General features: G+C 41.2%; 1 protein-coding gene across 2 annotated transcripts in view; it reads left to right on the top strand.

Moving 5' to 3' along the window:
* ELP4 (elongator acetyltransferase complex subunit 4) overlaps nucleotides 1-13,572 on the top strand; it is a 245,697-nt gene that overhangs the window by 161,855 nt on the left and 70,270 nt on the right. The window contains exon 10 of one of the 2 annotated variants that reach the window (XM_075545946.1): nucleotides 5,735-6,243. The exons of the other annotated variant lie outside the window; for it this stretch is intronic. Within the exon in view, the coding sequence (XP_075402061.1) occupies nucleotides 5,735-5,791 (57 nt within the window). The 3' untranslated portion in view covers nucleotides 5,792-6,243. Of the gene's footprint in view, nucleotides 1-5,734; nucleotides 6,244-13,572 lie in introns of those variants that run through there. 2 annotated transcript variants of the gene reach the window in all.

The following is a 13,572-nucleotide window of genomic DNA, read 5'->3' as shown; positions in this document are numbered from 1 at the left end:
AAGTGTAGTCATCAATCTGTACTGTACAATAAACATCACTTGACATTTGAAAGAGGTCATTTGAGAACAAATCAATGAATGTCTTGGTTATGTACCATATACACATGCATAATCTCACGCCCACGCATATAACAAAGATAAATGTAGAAACACTTGTGGATCTATCTATATGTGTGTGTTCCTATATTAGGTGCATACACATTTTTCTAAGCATTACCTTCTGGAGAGCTTAGAAGCAGCGACAACCTAGGGAACACTAAAATCCAGGTATTGGAAGGGAAGCAAGAAAAGGGAAGGCCTTGGAGAAATCCCTGAGTATAGAGCTGGGGCATGTAAGAAAGAGGGGAGAATTCATGCTTGGAAGTAAAGCACAACTGAAAGCATCACAGGAACATATGAAAAAATTGCAGAAGCTACCTCTCAGAGGCCAAATTTGGACAGCAATATAAGTAACTATAGAAATCTAAAATTGCCCACTGAATAAAATATAAATATATGAGGGCTTTCTGGTATAGATAGATAGATAGATAGATAGATAGATAGATAGATAGATAGATAGATAGATAGCTAAAGAAGAACTTCTTCCTTACAGGAAAATGCCAACTGATAAGCATTGATGGCGATCATCGTGTTACTGTTCACTGGTATTGGTATTGTTCCACGGACTGGCTCCTCTTGATAACATGTCCACAGTACATGAGAGGAAGTCTTGACACCTCTTCTAAGGAACATTCAGGCTACACTTATTCAAGACAGATTGATTCTTTCCCTGGCAGTCCATAGTGTATCAAATATTCTCCACCAACACCATAATTCAAACTTCCGTCTTCCTTACTCGCTGTCTACCTTTCACATACATACGCAGCCATGGAAGTAGTATTGCGAGCCTCGGGTCAAGGGCATCTTAGTCTTCAAATTGATACTTTTTGCTCTGGAACATTTTGAAGAGGTCCTTCACAGAAGACATGCCCAATGCAATATGTCATTTGATTTCTTTCCCTTTTTTTAATGCTTTTTACTTTATTTTTTATTAAAGATCATTTTATTCAGGCCTCTTACAGCTCTTATGACAGGTCATATGTCATTTGTATCAAGCCTATTTGGCCATATGTTGCCATCATCATTTTCTAAACATTTACTTTCTATTAGAGCCCTTGGTATCAGCTCCTCTTTTTACCCTCCCTCTCCCCCTCCCACTCTCATGATCCCTTGATAAAATATGTTGTTATTATTTTCATATCTTACATCGTCTGCTGACACTCTTCACCCACGTTTGTTGTTCGTCCCACTCAGAGGGATGGGGTGTTATGCGTGGATCATTGGTTCTCCCTTCCTCCCCTCCTCCCCCCATGCTCCCCCACCCTCTTAGTATCACTACTCCCATTTCTGTTCCTGAGGGGTTATCTAACCTGGATTCCGTGTGCCATTTGTACCAGTGTACATGCCCTGGTTAGCCAGGACTGAAAGGCAGGACTGGGGTCATGACAGTGGGGGGTGAGGAAGCCTCAAAGAACCAGAGGAACATTGTGTGTTTCATCGGTGCTATACTGCACCCTGGTTGTCTCATCCCTTCCTTGTGACCCTTCTGTAAGGGGATGTCCTATCGTGTACAGATGGGTTTGGCGTCTCTGCTCCGGCCCCCTCATTCTCAACAATATGTGTTTTTTGTTGTTGTTATTTTGGGTCTTCTGATGCCTGTTACCTAATCCCATCAACACCTCATGATTGCACAGGCTGGTGTGCTTCTTCCATGTGTGCTTGTTGCTTCTCTGCTAGATGCCTGCTTGTTTAAATTCAAGCCTTTTAAGAACCCAGATGCCTTCTCTTTGGTTAGCCAGATGCTATCACTTTCGTCACCACATTCGCTTATGCACCTGTTTTGTCTTCAGCAACCATACCAGATTGTTAGAACAAGTGTGTTTGTATTTATGGAGGGCTTAAACAGAGTCCCAACATCCGTCCACTTTCTCAATGTATTGCACATAAATAGATGTACATATACCAATACATCTATTTTAATGAATTAATATATATAAGTGCATAGCTATGTTTACACGTCTATCCATAGCTTTGCTTCCTAGACCTTTCCTCTGTTTCCTTTTAACTTCCTCCTTTCCCACCATCATGCTCACCCTTCTTCTGCCCCTTAGTAATTCTTCTCAGCTAGTTCACTGTTGCTCCAACACCACTGGGATCTCTACATGCTCCTCGTTGTTGATTTTTAGTTCCCTAGTTATTCCCTGTCAATGGCACTGTTTGTTCACTCCTCTCCTCCCCCACCTCCTACCCCCGCCCCCTAGTCCCTCCAGAACCATCAGTCCTGTTGCTCTCTCCTCAGGCTTGCTTTCCATCCCTGTCTTATGTAGGTTTTGTCTCCGTTGTTGTTGTTGTTTTGGGTGTGTGCTTTTATTTTTAGTCATCGTTTGGTTTTTTGGCTGCTCCCGCCGTAGGCATTCCAAAAGAAATCCTTGGCAATATCAGTCTTCAATTACCATGATATTGCTTTTCTGTCCAGTTAGGAGGATTCCTATTTTGTTGTTCTTTTTGGATTTCTATTTTCTTTACGTTGAGGTATAATCCATACTAACAGCCACACTCTCGTATCTTCATCAGTAAAGGCTCCAGATCCTCTTCTCGTTCAGCAAGCAGGATTGTGCCGTCTGCATTGCTCCAACCCTGATGTGCTGTTCTTCATGTAGTCCAGTTTCTCAAATTATTTGCTCAGCCTTCAATCTCCAGGAGATGGGTTGGTACCGTGGCTGCAACAATGAGCGCAATTGTGAGGACGCGCAGGAGCAGGCGGGGCCTGCATGAGATTGCTGTCGGTTGGAACAGGCTCCATGGCACCTGACAGCCACAGGAACAGAATGACTAAGGGTGGGAAAGGGTACAATGCTGACACAAACCTATCCTGATTTAAAATCACAGTTGTTCTTATTCAAATGCGGCCTTTTTGTCTATGTGCTGGTTCGAGACACATCAGCACAGTTAGGCATTCTAGAATTCCCCATGTTTCACAATAATATCTATAATGTGTTGGGATGCACACAGATGCGTGCCTTTTCATTGCCACATCTCATAATGAAAGTCCCAAAGTCTTTACTCCATCCGTGTCATTGAAGTCAGCGCCACATTCCTCTTTTTCACATTCTTATTATTATGCATTTATTTATGACCTTCTACTCTACCAACAATGATGTTCTCCTGGGACTGGTCCCTCCTAATAACATGTCCAAGTCTCCCCACCCTTTCTTCTAAAGAACATCTCTGCTGTACTTCTCCCAGGAAACATTTATTTGTTCTTCTGGCGTTCCATGGTACAATCATATTCACTGCCAGCTACACAATCCAAATGCACCCATTCCTTCCATCTTCCTGTCTTATCGTCCAGGTTTTGCGTACATTAGCATGTCAGTCAAGTATGCGCCAATTTTGAAACAGACGCTTTGGAAATGATTTTAAATCTTTCAAATACCGAATTCCTAAATTTTCTATAAGTTTTTATAGGGAATAATCAATATAAAATACTTTAAATCTTTATTGGGAAATTAATATCATTCATATAAAGCATTTAGCACAGTACTTGATCCATGTCAAACACTCAAGAAATTGCATTTGCTACAGTTATCCCTGCGTGAAGTCACACAGCAAAGCTCCCTTCAGTTTGGGGTTGTCTTTTTGAGGCTACCTATTGGTGGCCGCACACAGTCACTGCCTCCAGTCTCTCTGTTTGCTTTCTTGACTTGACTTGCCAAGCAGGACATCCTCTAGCTCCTCCTTTGCTCTCTAAGATCTCCTTCAGCCTCTCAGGTTTTGACTCGGTGGCTCAGTCAACACGCTTGCTAAGCAAAGGTAACAGAAAGAAACAAGCGTGTAGTGGTCTAGTAGTTCTGCGTGATAGCCTAGTTCTTGGTCCCCCAAAGCACTAAGGCAATGGGATCTCCTTGCAGTGTCTTTATTTCTATCTGCTACGGAACTATTCCTTGTAAGCAATTATTACTGACCAGTGGTTCTTGAAGTATGAGTGTATTATTTTTATCATAATGCAGTGCTTCAGTCAGATTGGATTTGGTTATGTAATTGCTATTACCATCACCATTTTATGGAAATATAAAACCACGATTCAAAGGAACCTCAAAAAAATTGTCTCTTCAGTTTCTTCTTTCTAGGTACCTTGTACCTATTTAAAAAAAAAAAAAACCTGAACCCAGACTCACTGCCATCCAGTCTGTCGACTCCCAGTGGCCCTCCAGGACAGGGTAGGACTGTCAGTGTGTGTTTTTCGAGGCTATAACTCTTCACAGGAGTAGAAAGCTCCATCTTTCTCCCAAGGAGAGGTTGGTAGTTTCGACCAGCTGACCCGGTAGTTAGTAGCCCAGCATATAAAAATGACTTCACCAGGACTGTATCTAGCCCATCCTAGGGCAAGCTGATGATGTTTCTGAGGATCATTTAAGAAATCAGAAGTATTTTCTGATTTAAATAGGATGATTGTTTTTCTTTTAATCATTATGTACACTTTCAAAATAATTCTCAAGTTGTTTGAAGCTAAAGGACAAGGACATGGTGAGGTGTGAAAATAATTTAGAACAACTAAGTGTATAGCTTTCGATGTATATGACCAAAAAGTTAAAATTCAAAACCATTCAATTCACGCACATATTCAGCACTTCCACTTAGGCTAGCACACACTTCTGAAATCTGATAGTAACAATATTGTAAAGTTTAATTATATTTTTATGGCCCTTGCCATCTGTGTGTTTGTTCAGCTTACAATAGTAATAGAGTATTCCGAAAAGAAAAGTGGGGGGAGACAATATATTTAGTTTGCCACGAACTGTCTTATTACAAAAACATCAGGGCAAACTATCTCTTATCATTGTAGTTCCCATTCCAATATTGTAGATTCTGTATATGTTTGAAGATAGAAACAACCCTCCACTACTGAAAAGAACAGACATGGCTGCTTCACACAGCAGAAACAATATTCCTAGGGTTTTTTCCTGTTTTTTTCTTTCTGGAAATCAATTCTAATTTAGATGAAAGAAAACTATCGTGTGTGACTCGAAAATGATTTGATGGTGTGTGAATCTAAGACTTGTAAAGTCACTGTAAAAATGTACCCACATTTAATTGCTCAATCTTTAAGAACTGTAGACTTTTTTTAAGAACTGTAAACATTTTAAAAACTATGTTGTACATACTAGAAATCCTGCTATTTTGACATTTTAAAAATGTCTCCCCAAAAATCTTGCAAAGCTTAATGTTTCTCTGAAAATATAATCCAGTTATTATTACTTAGATGAATAAAAGGTAATGATGGTTATGTTTAATTTTTCAATTTTATTTCAAAGAGAAAAATATACTGCCATTACCAGGTATCTATTGATATATTTAGGGTCTAGGAACAGGTATTAAAGTGATCTTTGTGTTATATACGTATCATAAGCCAAACCCACTACCATCAAGTCAATTCTGATGATTCCGTATAGGATTCCGAGACTGTAAATCCTTACGGGAACAGATAACCTCTTCTTTCTTTTGTGACGCCACTAGTGGATTTGAACCACCAACCCTGTTAGCAGTGTAACGTCTACCTGACAGGACCACAAGGAGTTCCTAAATATCACAAAGATGAATAATGATTGACTATCACAAATGCTTTCTATTCTGCATGTCAGTTTTTCAAAATAAGGTATTTCTATACATATATGCCCATCTTCCCATCTTATAGGCATGGCTAGGTTACAGAAGATCAAGAATTGCAGCCTTCGGTGTGGAATATAACTGAATGTGCAGAAGACCAAAACTCTCACAGCTGGCGCAGTAGGTAAAACCAGGATCGGTGAGTTGTCAAGGATTTTCTTGCTTGAATCACCGTCAATGCTCATGTAGGCAGCAGTGAAGAGGTCAAAAGACCATTGCAGTAGGTAAATCAGCTACACAAGACCTCTGAAGAGTACTGAAAAACAAGGCTGTTACTTTGAGGACTCAGGTGCACCTGACCCAGGTATTTTCCATTGCCTCAGATGCATGTGAAAGTTGGACATTGAATAAAGAAGATCAATGAAAACCCAATGCATTTGAACTGTGGACTGTGAAAAAGACCTATGTCCAGAGTGCTCCTTAGAGGCTATGATGGTGAGACTCTGTCTCACATTCTTTGGCTGTGTGGTCAGAAGAGACAAGTTCCTGGAGAAGGCCATCAGGCTTGGTAAAGTGGAGGGGCAGCACCTCCAGGAGGTGGGCTGACACAGTGGCTGCAACAGGTGGCTCAAGCCTAAGGACGACTGGAGGATGGACCAGGCAGTGTTTCATTCTGTTGTGCATAAGGTTGCTTCCTATGGCAACTAACAGCACCAACAACCGGTTCCAAAGACCACTTTGTAAAGTGGCTGAAGTTCTAAGAAACATCAAGATCAAATGCACCTCGAGCCCCCCCCCCCACCAGTCATTTCACAAGTAGCTCTTGGTGCTGCCCCCTCCGTTGTAGCCTCAGGCCAGGGCTGCTGCTCTCCTGTGGACCCGGCTGCTTGCCTTGTGCCATCTCAGCCTCGGTGAGAGTTGGGTGGGTTATGGTTTGCAGCTAGTAAGAGGCCTGCCTGCACCCACCTGCTCAGTGTTCTTGCTCACTGCTGAAACGCCCACACACCTGAATGTCCCACTGGCCCTGTGCCCCTACACCAGCAAACTGGCAGATCTCGTCACCCCCTGGGGGCCTTCTTGAAGACCCCAAGCCATAGCCACCACGGTGCAGCTCAGACAGCAGGGCTTCCTGCAGACCTGGCATTCAGTCAGGTTAAGGAGCTTTGATAAGGGCATCCAGTTTCTTTTTTATTTCCTCTCTGAATTTAATTTGCATCCAGAGGAAGGATCAAAGGCTTGGGAGGTTCTCTCACTCACAACACCTGAGTGCTTACCTGGCACCTGGTGAGTTAAGTTTCTTCCTCTTGTAAATGTGCCTTTGATGGAGTCGCACCTTTGATCTTGGGAGAGAGGAAAAAAGAGTGGGAACAGCAAACGGAGGGAAGGGGACGACTACCATCCAGGAAGAAGAGCTGGAGTGGAGCATATCCTTTGGATCCAGGATCCCTGCACTGAGAACTTCCTAGACCAAGAGACAAAGAACTGTAACACCGGAGCAGGGGATAGTGAGAAGCAGCAGCAGAACCAGGGGCAGCTGGACCTAGCACAGGGGGCTTCCCGCCGCAGAGTGAAGATGCTGAGCATCTTCAGGCATGAGGCTTGCAGTGAGAGTGGAATGCCTCAGGGCATGTGATAGAGCTAAACTTGCTGGGTGCCTTTGTGCCTAAATATGCTGTAGGCGGCGTGCCTCTGGGCACTTATCAGTGGAGCTGAATGGATTTGAACACTTGCAATTATTGAACAATAATTCCAGACAGAGGCCACACTTGCCCAAGGACCAGAGCGAGGCCTGTCTGGGAGCAGGGCTGAGAAAGGCTGTCACTGAAGGAGGAACTATCCTAATCTAATCCTGAACTGTAATCTGTTACTACCCTGCAAAGCCCCTGGCTGAGTGTGGTTTGTGAGTTCTGTGTGACCACTGGAATCAATTTCCAAGTATAAAATACCGCATGAGGAGAGATGGCTAGTGGCAGGCTGGTGAAAAAGTTGGAGAGAGAAGGTATGGCCAACTTCTTTCCTGGGAATCTGCTGGTGATCATGGCGATTATGCCCCTTCTGAAGTGAGAGGGGGTCACACACTGCCACCGTGCATTTTACAGACATGGACAGCTGGGCTTAAGATGCATTACCTCGCCTGCCATGCGTCCTTTTACTCTGGGGCTTGTGGCTCCTTAACTTGACATTGTTCTCTCCTACCACGTACTATTCCATCTTCGCAGAAGGCCATCTACATTTTCCTCTGTCCATCTGATCTTTCCCAGAGCAGCTTTTCCCGCAGGGAACCCTTCCATAATCTCTCCCTGAAACAATTCCTCCTTTTATGTACTTTACTTCTATGTGTTTCTCCATAGAACTGGACAGTTTTGTTATGTTTCTGTGTACTAGTATGATATACATTGGTTGAGATCTTTCATCCAAATATTCTTTTAAATTCTGGAAGGGAAAATACAATGATTTAGTCATTATTTCCTTCTGATTTTTGTTTTCCTATCACCTATTTAGTAAGCATTTCTGATCAGAGTAAATAGTCTGTACATTTCTTTTTTTAATCATTTTATTGGAGGCTCATACAACTCATCACAATCTATACATGCATCCATGTGTCCAGCACATTTGTACATTTGTTATCAGGTTTATGTCTAAGTATTTTATGATTTCTTTCTTCCTCTTGTAAATAGGGTTTTTTTACTTCGTTACACTTTTGTTTTAGTTCTTTTTGTTAACTGAGACTTGGGTGATGTTTACAGAGTGAATTTGTCTTCCAACCAACAAGTCATAAACATTTTGTTTCGTGACATCGATGTCAGTCCTCACAGTGTCACAGTGTATTTCCCACTTCATCCTTGGGCTTACTATTTCTATCGGCTTTCTTTTCTATCCCTTCCTGCCTTCGGAGCTTTATTCGTGGGCAAAGGCTGCCCTTCCGATTTTGTATGGTTGATTGCACCAAGGAGTGTGTGTACCTCCCTCGTGTTATTGTTCACCTTACAGGCTGGCCTATTGTATTGATCCATAACTGCTGATCTTTTCTGCAGCCACCTTATTGATCCATCTCATGAATTCTAATAGTTTTCAGTTGAGTATCTTGGCTTGTGTAAATAGAGAATCTCTTTGTCCATGAATAATGATCATGTCTCTCTTCTAATATTTATGTATTTTACTGCATCCATAAGTACTTTTAGCATAAGGCTAAATATATTGGTGAAATTGGTCTTTATGATTTTCATATAATTTCTTATATTTTCTATCATTAATAAAAGAAATCTAATATTTGATAGGCCCACGTGTGTTAGGTAAGAGAAATTCCCTCCTATCTTCTAGCTTGGTGAAAGCTTTTTAATCTGTATTGTGTGTTTGGTGAATGTTTGCAGAGTGGTTTAGGTTCCCATCCAACAACTTCTCCGCATGTTCTCCAGTGTTATTGGTTGCATTCTTCATAATGTGTGAGCATTCTCAGTATTTCCGTTCTGGTTGTTTTGTTTCCATTCATCTGGTTCCCTGCCCTCTTCCATTAAACACTTTTGGGTTCAAACGTGTTTAAACTAGCACAACTCACAGACATTATTCTTTATATTTGGTGAGCCAACTTGTTACTTAGCCAAAGGGCAGCCTTAACGGCTAATTGCCGGTAAGTTCACAGTATCTCATGGCAATATGGTCAGGGAGCCCTCTATTCTCAACTGGTTTAGTAAGCCTTTTTCAGTTTGGGTTTTTTTGTTTTTTAGGAATTTGAGGTTCTACATTTTTCTCCCATCATATAAAGTTCCATCTATTGTGGCTCTGATTAGAATGGCCAGTAACGGCCAGTAGCTGAGCACCATCTTGTTTTTCCAATATCAGATTAGATGAGTCTAATAGTATAGACGATCAGTTCTGGTGATTGGTGATTACACTTTGGCTAGCCACTGAAACCACTAGCCATTGTGCTCGAGAAAGAAGACGCATACTATTCCCATACAGAGTTAGAGTTTCAGAAAACCCACAGGGGTGCTGGTTCCATCCTGTCCTTGAGGGTCACTCTGAGTTGGAATCAACTCAATGGCGGTGGGATTTTTGGTTTATTACTCCCATAGATCAGGTTTTTCTTTGAATTTTGGGATTTGTTCTTTCTTCTTTGCTCCAGACAAGTGGAAACCAATAGTTGTATCTTAGGTGGCTGCTCCCAAGCTTTTAAACCTGAGTTACTTAAAGCTTTTAATCAAGTGAGTTTTTGTTTGTTGTTTTTTTCTACTTTTGAGTCCTCTCCTTTAGTCGGCGAGTATAGTATATTCACATTTTGAGACGCAGATCGTTTCTTCCCCATCGTTCTTTCTTTTCTTCTTCTGCAATGATTATTAGAAAGATATTGGAGTTTCTAGACCTAATATCTCTATCTTTTCACCGCTCTACAATATTTCACTTTTGTTTCCCTTTGATTTAGCTTCTATGAAAATCCATCTCTCAGCTCACTAGTTCCATCCTCAATTATCAAAATTTATTTTGATCATCATATTTTTATTATCCGTGTTTTCTAATTAGTTCTTTATAAAGCAGCTTATGTTAACCACTTAAAAATCTTAATAGAACTTTCAAATCTTCTTTGTGCTTTACAAAATAGGTAGGAGTGTGGTTGTTTAAATAACTGCAGGGTTGATTTTCTTAAATCTGAAATCATCCTTGATTCTTTGTATTTGAAATGATGAGTCACTCCTGTGTGCCCTATTTTAATGGGCCTCCAGAGGTTATAGGGGATGGACTGAGTGTATTCCCAGGTAAAGAATGTCAAATGTTTCCATCTCAGAGTAAGTATCTTTTTGCCTCTAGGTTGTTTGGTAGCTATCTGGGGTCATTGTCCTGGCTCTCCAATTACATGTTTTTAAAATTTCTATCAATAACACAGGCACTTGGTGGTATACTGGGTTATGCATTTGCCTGCTAACTGTAAGGTCAGCAGTTTGAAACCACTATCTGTTTCATGGGAGAAAAATGAGGCTTTCTACTCTCATACTGATTCACAGTCACAGAAACTCACAGGTCATTTCTACTCTGTGCTATAAGGTAGCTATGAATCAGAGCTCAATGGAAGTGAGTTTTAAAAACAGTAACATACCCCAGTAGATTTATTATTCCATATTGTATTCCTACACTCATTCTAATAAATTTTATATATGCTTATACAGATAGATATATAACACAAGAAATGAACAGTTAAATTGTATATGGATAGATATATAAGAAATGAACAGTTAAATTATAAAGCAGTACAAATGATTCAGTGCAACTCACTCCCGTGAGAGACTTGTGGAACGCTGGCAGTCCTTCAAGTCTTGAGGGCCGCCAGGTAGTAGAGATTCAGGCTATCCAGACACAGGCAGCAAACAGCAAGGCAGGTCACCAACCATCAACCAGGTCACCAGCAGTCAGTCCCCAGCTCAAGAGATGTAAATTCCAGTTGTGTGGCGAAGCAGGTCCTAAAGGGACCTCAAATTACAGTGACACAGTCCACAGGTTAGGTGTCCCACAGGTAGTGTAGTTTGCAAATTGAGGCACAGAACAAGCAAGGCAGCTGCACACTGGTCCAATGATCAAAGAGCGAGAGGCAAGAAAGGCAAGACTCACTGAGCCATTTATCTCTCCGCCCTTCAATTAATCCCACGTGTGTTTATCAGCCAGGCTGGCACGATAAATTATCTCGGAGACTCTTCCTTTTCCTGTTCCTTAGGCCTAGTCTGATCCTATGGACAGTTTTTTTCATTAGTCTTAAAACACAAATAAATAAATAAATAAATGTCGTTTTTTAAAAAAATAAAAAACACAATAAAGCCAGTAGAGAACTATATTGCATTCAAACTTAAATAGCTCAAGAAAAACTCCAACCCTCATTGCGATATTAAAAGATTCTATCGGCAATATATTGGATGATGCAGGCAGTATTAAAATGGAAAGAATACACCGAGTCACTATCAAAAAGAACTTGTAGCCATCCAACCGTATCAGAGGTAGCGTATGAGCAAGAACCATGAATGTGTGGAAAACCTATTGAAATGTTTCCACACCTTTTTATGAAACACTGGAAGCCCTCATTTATCTATGTTAGGAAATGTGTAAGGCTTTATCATTTGACTGGAGGAGATCCATAGTTGTGCCCTTTCCAAAGAAAGGTAAGCCAACAGAATGCTCAAACTATAGAAAACTACCATTGATGTCACATGGAAGTAAACTTTTCCTCAAGATCATCCAACAATGGTTGCAGCAGTACATCCACAGGGAATTCCTGGAGGCACAGGCTAGATGCAGAGGAAGATGTGGAACAAGGGCTATCATTGCTGATGTCGGATGAACCTGGACTCAAAGCAGAGGGCACCAGAAAGATGTTTACTTGTTCTATTGACAGTGCAAATGCATTTGACTGTGTGGACCAAAATAAATATGGGTAACCTTAAGAAGAATGGGAATTCTAGAACAATTCATTGTGCTCATGCAGAACATGTACCTGGATCCAGAGGTAGTTGTGAGAACAGAGCAAGTGAATTCTGCACAGTTTACAATCAGGAAAGGGGTGCCTTGGAATTGTATCCTCGTACCACACTTGTTCAATCTGTGTGCTGACCAGATCATCAGAGAAGCTGGATTATGTGGAGAAAAATGTGGCATCAGGGTTGAAGGAAGGCTTATAAACAACTGGCAGTATGCACATGCTTGCTCAAAGTGGGGGAGACTTGAAACACTTGCAGATGACGATCAAGGAGTGTAGCCTTCAATGTGGATCACAGCTAAACGTAAAGATCAAAGTTCTCAAAACTGGACCAATAGGTAACATCATGATCAATGGAGAAATGAAAATTGTCAAGAATTTTGTCGATGGCAAACCATTGTCTTATATACTTTTTATGTGCCCCTGGAGAAGGACCGCATGCTATGTAAAGTGGAGGGGATGTGAAAAAAAAGGAAGGCCCTCCATGAGATGGATCGACACAGTGACGACAACAGTGGGCTCAACCATAAGTACAAGTGAGAGGATGGCGCAGGACAGTGCAGTGCAGTGTACATAGGGTCGCTATGGGTTGGAGCCGACGAAATGGCACCTGACAACAACATTGATTTTCAGAACACTTTCATGAAATGTGACGGGGTTTTAAATTTTCGATGTTTAAGGATTTTTAGCAACATGGAGTCCAAGGCATAATTTTTCAAAGCTAATTATCTGCACCAAAAACATATTTTTATCGACACATGCGGTATGTTTTATCAACAATACCACTTCATTTTCCTAACTAAGCACCTTTAAATAAGATGCTTATTCGTGAAAATCTGCCAGATCTGGAAAAGAAAACCAGTAATCATCTACTTCCAAATAAGGTGAGCACTAACCAGATGTGTTTAAGCTCCAAGTTTGACTTGTGCACCAACACAGATGCCTTTGGGGACTATTGGGAGGAGATTTGACCACCAAAGCAAGGTACTTTGTTCTAACTTGTCCTTCAGGAAGGCACAGTGACAACCACTTCAGCAAACATCTTGAGGAAAGCGTGCTTCGCTCTGTACGTGACTCTTTTGAGTTACCCATGCCACATTCACTACTACGTGTGCAACAAATTGAATTGACAGGATACATTACTACCAATTAATGCTTCTAAGTGGAAATTTTGTAAGTCCCTGGGAACCAAAACGTTTATGTTTGGCTACCGATCCAAAGATTGGTGGTTTGAGTCCACCCAGTAGGCACAGGGAACGAAGCACTGGCAATCCGTATCTACACAATTATAACCATTTAAGAAACTCTGTCTAGTATAATTATACTCAGAAACACAGAGGGTCTCAATGAGTGGGAATAGACCCAAATGAGGGGCATATGGAAAATTCTATGCCTTACTTGTTTAGCATTTAATGAACTGGAAACTGGAGTGACCATGAAAGAAATTGGAAGTATACTTGAAGAAAGATCAT

This window comes from Tenrec ecaudatus, chromosome 4 (assembly GCF_050624435.1).
Source record: "Tenrec ecaudatus isolate mTenEca1 chromosome 4, mTenEca1.hap1, whole genome shotgun sequence".
NCBI lineage: Eukaryota > Metazoa > Chordata > Mammalia > Afrosoricida > Tenrecidae > Tenrec > Tenrec ecaudatus.
This window is presented reverse-complemented; position numbering and strand designations above follow the sequence as displayed.